Source organism: Notolepis coatsorum, assembly GCF_963971535.1.
Source record: "Notolepis coatsorum genome assembly, chromosome: 7".
Lineage (NCBI taxonomy): Eukaryota > Metazoa > Chordata > Actinopteri > Aulopiformes > Paralepididae > Notolepis > Notolepis coatsorum.
In genome coordinates this window covers 140,113,646-140,127,393 of record NC_140171.1, presented here as the reverse complement: position 1 = coordinate 140,127,393, position 13,748 = coordinate 140,113,646, and the positions used below count along the sequence as shown (strand labels likewise).

Here is a 13,748-nt window from a genome sequence, read left to right as displayed (position 1 = left end):
CCTGTGATTGGGAGTATTCCAAAAATAATATTGCAATTGTTTGATCGCCATCTGGTACATCCGATGTCCATTTGGTCTACCGCATAACCCACCACAACATATGGATCGGGGATATTTGACGCGCTTCAATGGAACCGGGAGAACCGCTCCACTGGCCCGACCCAGAAAACTGCGCCCGGTGACATTTGACCGTTGCACAGGCCAAGATATAAGGTTTCAAAGGGTGGTCGATACCGCCGTCTAGCTGGATGCGGCCGGTATTGCACTTTGGCGATCTCAGACTAATTTCCTATGGTAACACCAAGGATGAATAATGAATAAAAATATCGGAAAAAAAGGAAAAACGATCCAAAAACTACTTTTTACGTTTTTGGCACTCAATCGTCGGTGCCCAATAACGACGTTTAACTTTTTGGCACAGAAAGTGTTCAAATGAAAACTAGTGCTTGGAAAAGTACTTGAAAGTCCTTGAATTTTATTTTGCAATTTCTGTGTTACATTCAAAACATTAATCAAACAAAAACTGTTTTGATATCCGTCACTGATCACTGATTCGTACCGGGTACGAATAAACCTGGTATTGGCCCCAATACCCGTTACCGCTTCCATGCACCGCAAATCCACGGCTCTTTGAGTTCTCCTCCTCTAGTGAAATAGCTCTTAACCTTCTGTGTGTGTGTGTGTGTGTGTCTCTCTGTGTGTGTGTCTCTCGGTGTGTGTCAGATGGAGGAGAAGGCGCGCCTCGAGGCGGAGGCCCGTGAGCGGGAGGAGCAGCAGCTGCTGGAGGAGCGGCGGCGGCAGGAGGAGGAGGCGGAGCTCCAGCGGGAACTCCTCCGGCTCCAGGAGCAGCAGCACCTCCGCGCCGCCAAGAAGAAAAAGAAGGAGCGCGCCAAGGAGAACACCGCTCCCCCTCAGAACAATCCCCGGCCCCTCAAACAGACGGCCCAGAACGTGCTGGAGAACCTCCAGAACGGCAAGTCGCACCTCCTCCACAGCCTCATCCGCCTCCCCGACCACAAGGAGCCCCGGCTCGACTCCTCCGCGCCCCCCCGGCCCCACCACACGCACCACCACCCCGGCCCGAGGGGCGCCAGGGAGAGGGCCTGCGGTGCCACCGAGGCCACCGCCCCCGTCTCCACGGCTACCCTCCACAATGGCACTTGTACGGCCCAACCAGAGGTCAACGGTAAAGCCAAGGCCAAGCAGTCTAGCAGGACGACTGTTTGCGAGAGCGTTCTAAAGAAGGGGGCGCCGGACACCACGCCCAAGAGCTCTGACTTTGCAGCAAAGATGGCCAACGGCACCATCACCACCACCGCCACCGTCACCACCACTACCCCGGACACCAAAGCACCTCGGCCCCGGGCTCCTGAGGCCCTCGCCCCTCTCCCGGCCACTGAACCCAGGAGGGACGAGAGGAACACTAACGGCCCCAGTGGGAAGAAGCAGCAGCAGCCGCCGACCCAGATGAGAGAAGAGAGGAGAAGCCCACCCGTGTTACACCCCTCCCCCCCTCCGGCCCCCCAGGTGGATCCGCCCCAGCAGAACGGCAAGCCGCCCGGCGCGGAGTCTCCGCAGCCCAAAGGCAAGGCCAAGAAGAACAAGAAGAAGAAGGGCGACAAGAACAGCTCAATAGGTTGGTGACGTTATCATTGTTAGGATCCACAATGTAAAACCACATTATTTTTGTGGTGGATTTTCTCAAATCGCTATGCAATTTGTAATCTATGACGTTTTCCGTTTTATTGCAGGAAATTATGAAAACTGAATCGATGAAGCCCTGTTTTCCTTCTTTCTTTAGGCTATATATTTTTTAGAATGACCTCATATCAAGAATTCTATGTCGGCTACACACACACACACACAAGCCTGTAGCCCCCTCTGTCTCCCATACAGTACCTCTCCCGTTCACCAACACAGACATGCCCACTCCTTCCTCTCTCTCTTCCCTCCGTTTCTCTCTCTCTCCCCTCCATTTCTCTCTCTGTCCCTCTCCCATTGAACTCTTTTCCATGAGGAATTTAATTCAAGCACTCACTTTTTGGTTCGTGCCACCAACTTGAAAGCAGTTCACTGTGATTTTATTCTCATCACCGTCTCCCGGGTCGAAAGTGAAGATTGACAGTCACTTTCAATGTTGTACGGTATCATTAACCTCTTCCACCCGTGCGGTCCATTGGCGGACCGCAAATTACATCACGTCATAAATCAATCTCTCCAGACTGTTTGACAAAAGTATCGTTTTATTTTTCAAACGTATTCAAGTATAAACATCATAACTATGTCACAACAGAAGTTATAATGTATATCATCAATACGTTAGTTTACCAATAATAAAGTGTTATTAGATAGATTTTCGTTTTGGTGTAGTTTAGTTCGCGAAAGTCGACCATTTTGGATTTGAACGTCGGGAATTGTAGGTTTTTTGCGGCCATTTTGAAGAGGACACCGACAGCTTTCGATGAGTGTTGGAATTTTTCCGAACGACACTTCCCAAAGGCCTCTATGGGGTTTCAAGCAAATTACTTCTGTATGAATTTCTTTAATATCTCTTATTACTCGGGATAATAAACCACAAAACTTAACGTTATTGGTATATATTGAAGCACAGTTCGTTTCTCTTCCCTATTTTTAGCATGTAGCAACAATTAAGATTGGAAATTAGTTTCAAAATGGTGCCACCCTGGCAAGAAAAGAAAAAAAGCTACTGTACATACAGTACATAGATTTCATTATCCGTTCTTATGCACGCCTGGTGATACTAAATCCAAATTGCACTTGGTCATTTGAAATATAAGATTTGGCACAATCCATAAATGTGCGAATTGGCTATAATAAGGTCATTTATAAGCCTGCTATTCTATAATAATATTTCAAATTGCATTGGTCCGAATGGGAGAATTCAGTACTGTATCTACAAAACCTTCTGTTTAATCATCTTCCCTTTATTAATTTCCTTAGATTTCTTTGTACACATGATCTCAAGAAGGTACTGAACGAGATCAGTGGCAGTTTTTCATGTCTGGTAATTTTTTGCATGGTGTTATTCACTGTCAAAGATGCAAAGAAAAATCATAATTCATATTCTCCTTTGTTTCATCACAATTTAAGCAAGCCTAGTAATAGACACAATATTTCTGACACTGGGAATACATTCACTGAGGTCCATAGATGTCCCTAGATACCTTGAAATGGTCCATGGAAGTGGAGCAATATTCCATTTACTTGGGTATGTATTTTAGGCGGATTTTCAGAAAATAGGGCTCCGGGCTTAACACATTGCGTGTAGGGCTGGGCGATATGGCCTCTAAATGATATCGCGATATTTTTTTTGCCATATCACGATACACGATATATATCGTGATATTTTGACATTTCCTCTACAGCACTTAAAAATGCTTGATTTAGCCCTTTGATGCATACAGTCACGCCAATATGATGATTATAATAAGTCCCTGCAAAATTATGTTTGCATTATTAAAACATGAAGATGCTTTAAAAAATAATTATATTGAAAATGTACTAAGAGTAGTCTACTGACACACTAATAAAAAAAAATTATTTACATCTAAGACGATTTATATAAAAACTATTGGGTGCCTAAGACTTTTGCACAGTACTGTGTTTTCTATCCACTTTAGCCAAACACTCACACACATATATATATATATATATATATTATATATGTATATATATTATGGCTGTCAAAGTTAACGCGGTATTAACGAGAGAGAGAGAGGTTCGCGTTTTGAGCGTATAAGATGCCGTACGCGATGATGTCACACTCTAATGTCAACAGGAAGAGTTTAACAGACGGAGATGGAAACTGGATGCTGATATAAAGAAACGAATAACCAATAAATATGAAGTTATGTTTAAACTTCTGTTGTCAAGCGTCGTCAATATAACCCACCCCCTTTCCTCACGAATGGAACTAGTGTTGTGGAGTCCGCTTTGAGCGTTTTCCAGGGTTAGCAGCTAACGCTAGCTAGTTAGCTTAGCCTAGTCATGTGGGATAACTAGTTAGCAGCTAACGTTAGCCCATTGCTTGCGTCAATTATATTGCATGTTATTAAAGGTCCGCGCTGGTCTGTCTAATGAAACTACTATTGCATGTCATTTAAGGTCCGAGCTGGTCATGTGTCTATAATGAAATAAGAGGACAGCTCTGCGCTAAAGCAAGTCTGATCTCAGCCGCGACGTGACAAAATGTACTCGATGTTCACAATATAATAATGTACTACATCTCATGTAGAACAAGCCGCGATACATCGAGTATACTCGATATATCGCCCAGCCCTAATTGAGTGTCACGCCCCTTTGACCATATATGGGCTAGAGTGCCAGTAAGGAAGTCAATGGGAGGTCAGGAAAATTTGCGAAGGCTTAAACTATATCTTAAATTATGGCTATGGGTCTAAAACACCCCTCGCTTATCAATGACTTGCTTGCAGTCAACATGTACGAAACGGATTGTTTTTTCATTGGTACATTTCCGTTTTATACTGTTTTGAATACGAGTATAGTTTTGGAGAGTTCTAGTAATTCCAGAGAAATTCTGTGATGATAGCTCTTTAGTGGAATACACAAAACACGTTGTCATTTTTCGGCTGATTTATGAATAGTTTTCAAATAAACGCTAGATTATCGATAGTATATGTGTACTTATGCACGCTAGAGAAGCGGACTGAAAAATCTATTATTCATGACCTGGACAGCATTAACGTCATACAGACACGCTGCTGCGATGGCTGAGAAAAAAACATCTGATTAACCCAATACTGGTAAAATAGAGTCCTTACCTCACATCAGATGTTCTGCAAAAAGATTAATCCAATTCCTGATCGCCATTCCAAATATTGATTGCGTTTATTGATCCAACGTTATAGTCCAAAACACATAATCGACGCTGCTCCCAGTGGGGGGACTCAATGCAATAGTATCCAGCTGCATGCCAGAGAAGGGAAAACCCCAGAACAGACTTTTTTTCTGGTGCACATGCCCACCAATCCAAGCCAATGATGTGCAATACCATCCGGGAGACGATAGGCGGTGGTATTTGCCCTTTTCGAGCTCGGAGCCATTCCCAATGATAACGTCAGGCTGGATGGATGAAAAATGAATGGATATTGCTAATAAAAGCAAAAATGTGAAAAATACGAGAACTCGTCATTGGCACTCAACGCATGGCGAGTTAAGACGACTAAAGTCGTCGTTGGCACTCAATGTGTTAAGAGGTTAACATTCTGTATTGTCGCAGTGAAAGGGTTAACCATTTTGTAGTGTGGTAGTGAAAGGGTTAAGAACCAGAACCACAAGGTTGCGAGCAGCCCGACCATTTAAATGTAGAAATAATGCAGGGATCCGTCAACTGTTGCAAATATTGCAGATTTGGTTGAATTTGCATTCATTCTTGCATTCAAGGCAAAATCTTGAAGGGTCCGAATTGTAATGTGGGTCCTTGTAATGTCCACTTGTTGTAGACTCCCACTAGCCCACTGGATTAATGACCTAATCATTACCTGAGAAACAGAAGGTTGGAGTGCAGACATAGTGCCTCCACCTCAAGGGAACTTTCAAAGTTACAAGCAGCATTCTAGGGACCATATTTTACATTGTTATAGGTCTTTCATCAAAAGCCTTGAAATATTAATGAAAATATCACACAATACAGAGCGTCGATGTACTAATGCAATATTGTAGGAGAGAATTATTGATATATTATTGATATTTTTTCCAACACACCAAATCTCTAATGCCATCTTTATGCATCTGCCACATTTAATTTCAGACGACGTGTTTCTGCCCAAAGACATTGATCTGGATACCACTGAGATGGATGAGACCGAGAGGGAAGTGGAATATTTCAAAAGGTATGAATTCTCATCATTATTACACTCTGCAATAAAGATGTGCCTGGACATTTCTGAGATCTTGTATTGATTTGGTAATGAAGGTTTTAAGACTGCGATGGAGGGGTAAGCATGTCAGGAGGCTGATCTTTTCCTCTATCTCCCCCTCATGTACTGATTACTAATGAACTAAGTGGCATGTTATGTTAGGGCAGCTTGTCAGGTTGTGATGGTGTTATGGTAGGGCAGCTTGTCAGGGTGTGATGGTGTTATGGTAGGGCAGCTTGTCAGGTTGTGATGGTGTTATGGTAGGGCAGCTTGTCAGCAGGGTGTGATGGTGTTATGGTAGGGCAGCTTGTCAGGTTGTGATGGTGTTATGGTAGGGCAGCTTGTCAGCAGGGTGTGATGGTGTTATGGTAGGGCAGCTTGTCAGGTTGTGATGGTGTTATGGTAGGGCAGCTTGTCAGGGTGTGATGGTGTTATGGTAGGGCAGCTTCTCAGGGTGTGATGGTGTTATGGTAGGGCAGCTTGTCAGGGTGTGATGGTGTTATGGTAGGGCAGCTTGTCAGGAGGGTGTGATGGTGTTATGGTAGGGCAGCTTGTCAGGTGTGATGGTGTTATGGTAGGGCAGCTTGTCAGGGTGTGATGGTGTTATGGTAGGGCAGCTTGTCAGGAGGGTGTGATGGTGTTATGGTAGGGCAGCTTGTCAGGTGTGATGGTGTTATGGTAGGGCAGCTTGTCAGGGTGTGATGGTGTTATGGTAGGGCAGCTTGTCAGGAGGGTGTTATGGTGTTATGGTAGGGCAGCTTGTCAGGGTGTGATGGTGTTATGGTAGGGCAGCTTGTCAGGGTGTGATGGTGTTATGGTAGGGCAGCTTGTCAGGGTGTGATGGTGTTATGGTAGGGCAGCTTGTCAGGGTGTGATGGTGTTATGGTAGGGCAGCTTGTCATGGTGTGATGGTGTTATGGTAGGGCAGCTTGTCAGGGTGTGATGGTGTTATGGTAGGGCAGCTTGTCAGGGTGTGATGGTGTTATGGTAGGGCAGCTTGTCAGGTTGTGATGGTGTTATGGTAGGGCAGCTTGTCAGGTTGTGATGGTGTTATGGTAGGGCAGCTTGTCAGGGTGTGATGGTGTTATGGTAGGGCAGCTTGTCAGGGTGTGATGGTGTTATGGTAGGGCAGCTTGTCAGGTTGTGATGGTGTTATGGTAGGGCAGCTTGTCAGCAGGGTGTGATGGTGTTATGGTAGGGCAGGGTTCGCACAAGTTCCTTGAAGTGCTTAACTCATTCAGTGCCAGGGATTAGACGGGCACCGTTGTAGCAATGCCATGCTTTAAAGATAGGAGTCGTTTGTAGAGCTATATATATATTCTATATTATAGCTATGGATACAATGCTATGGCCCATTTGACATCAACTATCTATCGTTCAATATGGTGAGCGCCTTGCCCACTGCACCACCTAGCCGCCCCTATCGTTCAATATGCGAAAAAGAATAGATTTTTTCATCCATACGTTCCCGTGTTATACCGTGGTGAATATAAGTATATTTTTAGAGTGGTCTGGGGTAGGGCTGGGCGATAAAACGATAACGATAACTATCGCGATAAATTATTTCCTCGAAATAAACATGAAACGTGGTCGCAAAGTTTCGATATATCGATTTTCCAAGCTTGGATATGAGCACACGCACTAACAACCAATCAGTGAAGGAGATGGCCGACAGTGAGGGAGACTCGCGCTGCACCTCTGGGTAGAGAGGTAGGACTCTATTTTATAGTTTACGTGCCGAGTGGGTGTGTGGCGTGAATTCTGAGGCCACGGTTAGAGTAGTGTGGGGTATGCGGTGGACGTCGTTGCAATGTATTGGGGCGGAACGGAGTATTTTAGGGTAATAGTTAGTACATTGTCATGGGATACACCGCTTGCTCTGGCTAACTGCTAACGTGCGCGGACTGATGACGACATCAACTCGAGACATTCGCAGCAGCAAAGCAAGTCTATTAATAGCCCGTCCATCGGCGCCGGGCATAAGAAGTTAATTAAACTTGACAGAAATTATATCGACGATAATTATCGATATCGAGTTATATGAAAATAATTTTATCATTTTATCGCAATAAAGTTTTTGGCCATATCGCCCAGCCCTAGTCTGGGGTAATTCCCGAAAGGCTGAGTTATAGCCTTATACGTGAATTCTACTATAAGCGTTGCGTTTCTTGCCTGGACACGCTACTATTCCCAAACCAAATGTATATAATAGGTATTATGTTTCATCATGAATACATGAAAGGGGGGGGGGGGGGGTCGTTTCTGATTGCCAGTAACGGCATTCGTATTGAACACTAAAAACGCTGATCAGCTGGATCGGTATAATAACATTGCACGATCAAGCTAGAATTGACGTCAGACAGTCCCTACCTGTGATCGCGAGTATTCCAAAAAGAATATTCCATTGTTTGATCGCCATCTGGTCTATCCGAAGTCCATTTGGTCCACGACATAACCAGGGGCGTTTCTAGGGTTAGAAAAACTTGGGGGCTTCAGCCCGGGGGGTGGAGGTATTTTTCATTATTTCTTTTTTTTACAGAAATACGCAATTTCAGAGTAATTAAAGACGAATACTGAAGAACTAGATTAGAGGTTCTCAAAGTGAGTTCCAGGTCGATGAGAGGGACCTGGGCAGTCCCCATAGAAAATTCAAAGTTAACAGGACCAAATCATCAGTTTTTGATTTATTTATTTAACCTTTATTTAGCCAGATAAAATCTGATCTGGTCCAAGAGGCAGCAACAGGAGTACAAATATACATATATACACATATACATACATTCATTCATACATATATACATATACATACATAGACACATATACACCAATAACTAAATAAAAACACAGTTAACACTTTGATTGCCTAAGGCTAAATTCATGATATACCATCCCTTGCCAGCTCTATTTGTCTATGGAGAAGTTCCCCTTCTTTGCAGGGCTATAACTTTTTAAATTCTATTGCTAAATTGCCATTATTAGGGCCCATTCAATGTCCTATATGTATTGTTCAGGGTGTATGAACGTTAAACTTTTTCATTCACATATTCATACTAAAATATGATCTAAAGTATAAGTATGTTTTCATCTCTTTCTGCAGCTTTCTCCAGAACGTGATTTATAGCCCCAAATGCATTATATTGATGATCAAATAGTTTGATAGCAATCGGTGCGATATAAAAAAATTAGTGCTGTCAAACGATTAAAATATTTAACTCGATTAATCGCATGATTGTCCATAGTTAACTCGCGATTAATCGCAAATTAATCGATTTTTATTTTATTTTTTTACCTTAAACAGATCTTTTTCAAGTTCCAAGTTTTAATACTCTTATCAACATGCGAGTCAACAAGTGCTTGCTTTGTGCAGCCATTTAACACAAAAGGATGACCCTCATGCATTGCAAATTTGCATCAAATTCAAAACAGAGTGATGCACAAAATAACTTAAAAGAAAATAATAATTTAAAACAATGAATAAAGTGTGCATGAAATAATAGGGGAAAGAAAACGTTAGGAACTTGTTACATTCACACACACAAGGGCTGATTAATCACACACCCCCCTCTCTCCCTCTCACACACACACTCTCCCAGATCTTTTTCTCTTTTGCCCCTTCCTCATCTCTCTCACCCCCCTCTCTCTCTATATCTCACACACACACACACACACACACACACACACACACACACACACACACACACACACACACACACACACACACACACACACACACACACACTTCAGAAACAAACATAGTATCAATGAGAGCATCAATAATACACCTGAGTGAATTTTTTAGTTAATCTTGAGTTAAAAAAATTAGTGGCATTAATAGAATCGGGAGTTAACGCGATATTAACGCGATATATTTGACAGCCTTAAAAAAAATCCAACTGGACCGACTTCTGGAAGTTACTACACGTCATCTGATGTTGACCGGATGGGCGAGGGGGCGTTTATAATTTTGTGGGTAGCGTTATACCATTCATCTAATGTGGGTCAAATGTTCATCATAGCAGTTAGTGTCGAACACGGTAATATTACACGCTAAAACTCACCCCAGTCTCCGCGGGCCGTTGGGCGATCAGCGTGGGGTAGACAGTTTTCCATTATGGGATGTCGAAATACCCGGTCCATTTCCAGGTTGTATAATACTATATACGTCCAAATCATGTTGTTTATCGAGTTATTTGCAACCGATCGATGTCCAGTGTATCAAGATGGAGTCCCGGGACCTATAGCGAGTGCCCGGAAGTAATATGGGTGATCAGCACTTCATCCACATAACTTCCTGTTTGGCGCTTCTGCCGATCGGCCACCAGATGGCGCTCTTGAACCGCTAGAGGATTGAGAGGAGCTCAGAACTGTGTGTGAAGGCTGCGGATGGAAAATATGATTCCGATCACAGATTTTTGAAATATTGATATTAAAGACGAGTTACGGCGTCCTCGGCAACTTGAGCATGGCGTGGAAGGACGCCTAAACACGTTTTCGGCACTTAAAGTGTTAAGAATCATACACATAAGCAAATAAAACAGCCAATTTTTTAACAAGGTGCTTAAAAAGTCCTTGAAATGCAAAGTACTTCATCCATGATATAAAAAAAGAAATCTGAATCAAGAAATATCTTTTAATTTAAAGTGTAACTAATTGTCGGAAATTGGTTTTAAGCCACACAGATCAGATTTTTTTCTATAAAAAACGGAATTTAAATTAATTGTATCTTTCCGTGCCGGCCGTGTCAGTCCTATATACCCCGTTGAGTGCCAACGCTCTATTCAATGACAGAGCGCTCACATTTGTGAACGCATAAACGATATCTTAAATTATGGCTATGTGTCTAATACGACCGTCGCTTATCAATGACTTGTTTGCACTCAACATTGTCGAAACGGATTGTTTTTTAATCGGTTCATTTCCGTTTTATACCATTTTGAAAAACGCTTGTTTTTTTGAAACTTTCAGAAGAAAAAAAAGATTCTGCAGGAATCGCGCTTTACTGTAATACACAATACACGTTGTAATTTTTCGGCCTATTTATGAATCGTTTTCTAATAAACGCTAGATTATCGATAGTATATTGTGTACTTATGCACGGTATAGAAGCGGGCTGAAAAATCGATTATCTTATTTCCTGATCAGCTACAGCTACACACACTCACAACCACACACACACACACACATGGGACACGTTGATATATAGGTGACAACAGCTCTGATTATCCCAATACTGGTAAAATAGATTCCTTACCTCAGATCAGATGTTCTCCAAATAGATTATTCCAATTCCTGATCGCCATTCCAAATATCGATCGCGTTTATTGATCCAACGCTGGGTGGTCAAAAGACATATTCCACGCTGTTCTGATGGTGGGAGATGTTTTCCACATGCGTTTCATTCAGTCCAATCCAATGGGGTGCAGTACCATCCAGAGAGACGATAGGGGGCGGTATTTTCCCTGTTCGAGTTCAGACAGATCCCCACTGGTAACGTGAGGCTAGATTGATGAAAAATGAATGGAAATCTATAATAAAAAAATAACGATTAAAAACGAGATTTCTCGTCGGCTGGCACTCAACGGTTGGCATGAACTAACGAGAAATCTCGTCGCTGGCACTCAAAGTGTTAAACTAAAAATAGTGCTTAGGAAAGTACTTGAAAGTCCTTGAATTTCATTTTGCAGTGTCTGTGGGAACCCTGGGTAGGGCAGCTTGCCAGAAGGTTGTGATAGCATTCTAGTAGGGCAGCTTGTGAGGCGGCTAATCTTTTCCTCCATCTCCCCTACATGTACAGATTACTAATGAAGGTTCAAGTTCAAGTTTCTTTATTAGTTGTCATACAGAAGTACAGAATACTTTTATACAAAATGCTTCTTTCTGTTACGCTCCAGAGACTGTGCTAGACAAAAATACATAAGTATAAAATAAAATAAGTATAGCAGTATAAAATAGAAGTCACATACGTAGACACAAGTGTTCAGTATGTACAATGTTCAATGCAGAGTAGAAGTAACTGAGTTACCATACAATATACTATATAATATACTAATATACAATATACTATATAGTGCAAAGGATAAATGGGATGAGGTACAATTTACAGTAAGGTGTAATGAGGTATGGGTTGTAGTGCAAATTCTTTACCAATAAATATAAAGTGTGTTTAGGTGTTCTAAAGTGTGTAAAGTGGGTGCTGCAGTGAGTTGTTTGTTTAAAGTGAGTGTGTGCGTGTGGATGTGTGCTGTGAGGGCATTTGATGGTTGTTACATAGTGTTATTGTTCGTTGAGCATCCTCAGGTTTTAGTAACCTCATGGAAGGGCAGCTTGTCGGAAGGCTCATCTTTTCCTTTCTCTCTCTCCAGGTTCTGTTTGGATTCTGCGCGGCAAACCCGTCAACGTCTTTCTATCAACTGGTCCAACTTTAGTTTGAAGAAAGCCACGTATGCCGCACATTGAGTTTGTTTTTTGGGGGGGGGGGGGGTGACTCTGGCAGGAAGCAATCAGCCCCCCCTGACAGCTGACCCCCGACCACCTTGACTCCCACGCCTACCAACCCACGAGCTGCCCACCAAACCCCCCCCCCCACCCTGACTGTTGTCCCCCCTCTCTAGCCTCTCTCTCCTGCTGTGCCCAAATCACGCCCACGCTGCCTTGCCTTGTTCTTGTCGCTGTGTGTGGTTCCACCACAAACCCATATGGATCCTCTTGCAGTACTATATCAGAAAAAAAATGAAAAAGATAGGACACAACACACACAAAAAATCCACATAATGCTACTTTCTATCTGACGAATTTTTCCTTGCGTGCTTCGTGTGCTTCTAGTCTCTCGGTTGGCCATTTCTCTTGACTGAAAAAGCCATGTTCTGAAGTTATTTTCTTATTTTTGGCTTTACCCATAGTAAAAAAAAAAAAAAGATGCTTACAATGTTTGGATGGAATCCTTCCAAAGAGAAAAAAAAATATGGAAACTATGGGGGGAGAAAAAATTGAGAAATGTGATTAATTAAAAAAAAGAAAAAGCTGTAATTTGAGTTATTGTGGCTTTAACTATCCCACTGTTTCCAACTGTTCCCAAGCACGGCATCTCATTCACATAACTGACAAGGGAACGGGCTCGGTCAGCTGGGATCCCCACAGGGAATGGGCTCGGTCAGCTGGGATCCCCACCTCGCTGCCCCAACAGATCGCTTCACCGAAAGGAGGCATAAATACTTGATGACTTTTTTTTCTTTTCTTTTTTTTCCTTTGGGTTTTTCAGTTCTGTTTAACAAAATTTGTTGAGTAAAAGTGTACCAGTTACAGGGTTTTTGTTTTCTTTCTTTTTGACTTGTAGCCAGCTTGTATCAGAATACTTTCAGAATGAAATTGAAAAGAAAAACAGAACAATACTCACACTATCAATCTGTTATAGAGTGTATATTGTATTAACACTGAAGCCAAACCTTTTAACATATTGTTAAGTAATATTAAAATCTTGTCTTTCTTTTTTGAAAGATGGAATACAGTAGTATGGCAGGAGATGTGTCTTGTGTCAAAACTTATTTCCTACATGACAGAAAAATCTGTCCGGCATTGACGTGAACAAATTCACACATATTCAGATGGAATATAAATATATATATCTATTTATAGAACAGTATAGGTAGGGCTGGGTATCGCCACTGATTTCCCTAATTGAATCTACTCTATTTCCGATCAAATTAGATTCCGATTCACAAGGTCCCGAATCGATCCGATTAAATTCAATGCTTTAAATTAAATGGTTCAAGGAACCCTCTAACATGTTGCATTGTTAAAAATATCAATGTTTACATTACGAATTGACTCGAGCAGTTACATGAATGTACT

The 13,748-nt window shown here is 42.3% G+C and overlaps 1 protein-coding gene across 3 annotated transcripts in view; it reads left to right on the top strand.

The window, feature by feature from the left end:
* The window catches only part of fam193a (family with sequence similarity 193 member A), a 93,113-nt gene extending 79,706 nt beyond the window's left edge, over positions 1 to 13,407 (top strand). For all 3 annotated transcript variants that reach the window (XM_084319218.1, XM_084319220.1, XM_084319219.1), the window contains 3 exons: positions 724 to 1,636; positions 5,792 to 5,873; positions 12,263 to 13,407. In XM_084319218.1, the coding sequence (XP_084175344.1) occupies positions 724 to 1,636; positions 5,792 to 5,873; positions 12,263 to 12,356 (1,089 nt within the window). In that variant the 3' untranslated portion in view covers positions 12,357 to 13,407. The remainder of the gene's footprint in view (positions 1 to 723; positions 1,637 to 5,791; positions 5,874 to 12,262) is intronic.
* The last annotated feature ends 341 nt before the right edge of the window (positions 13,408 to 13,748 follow it).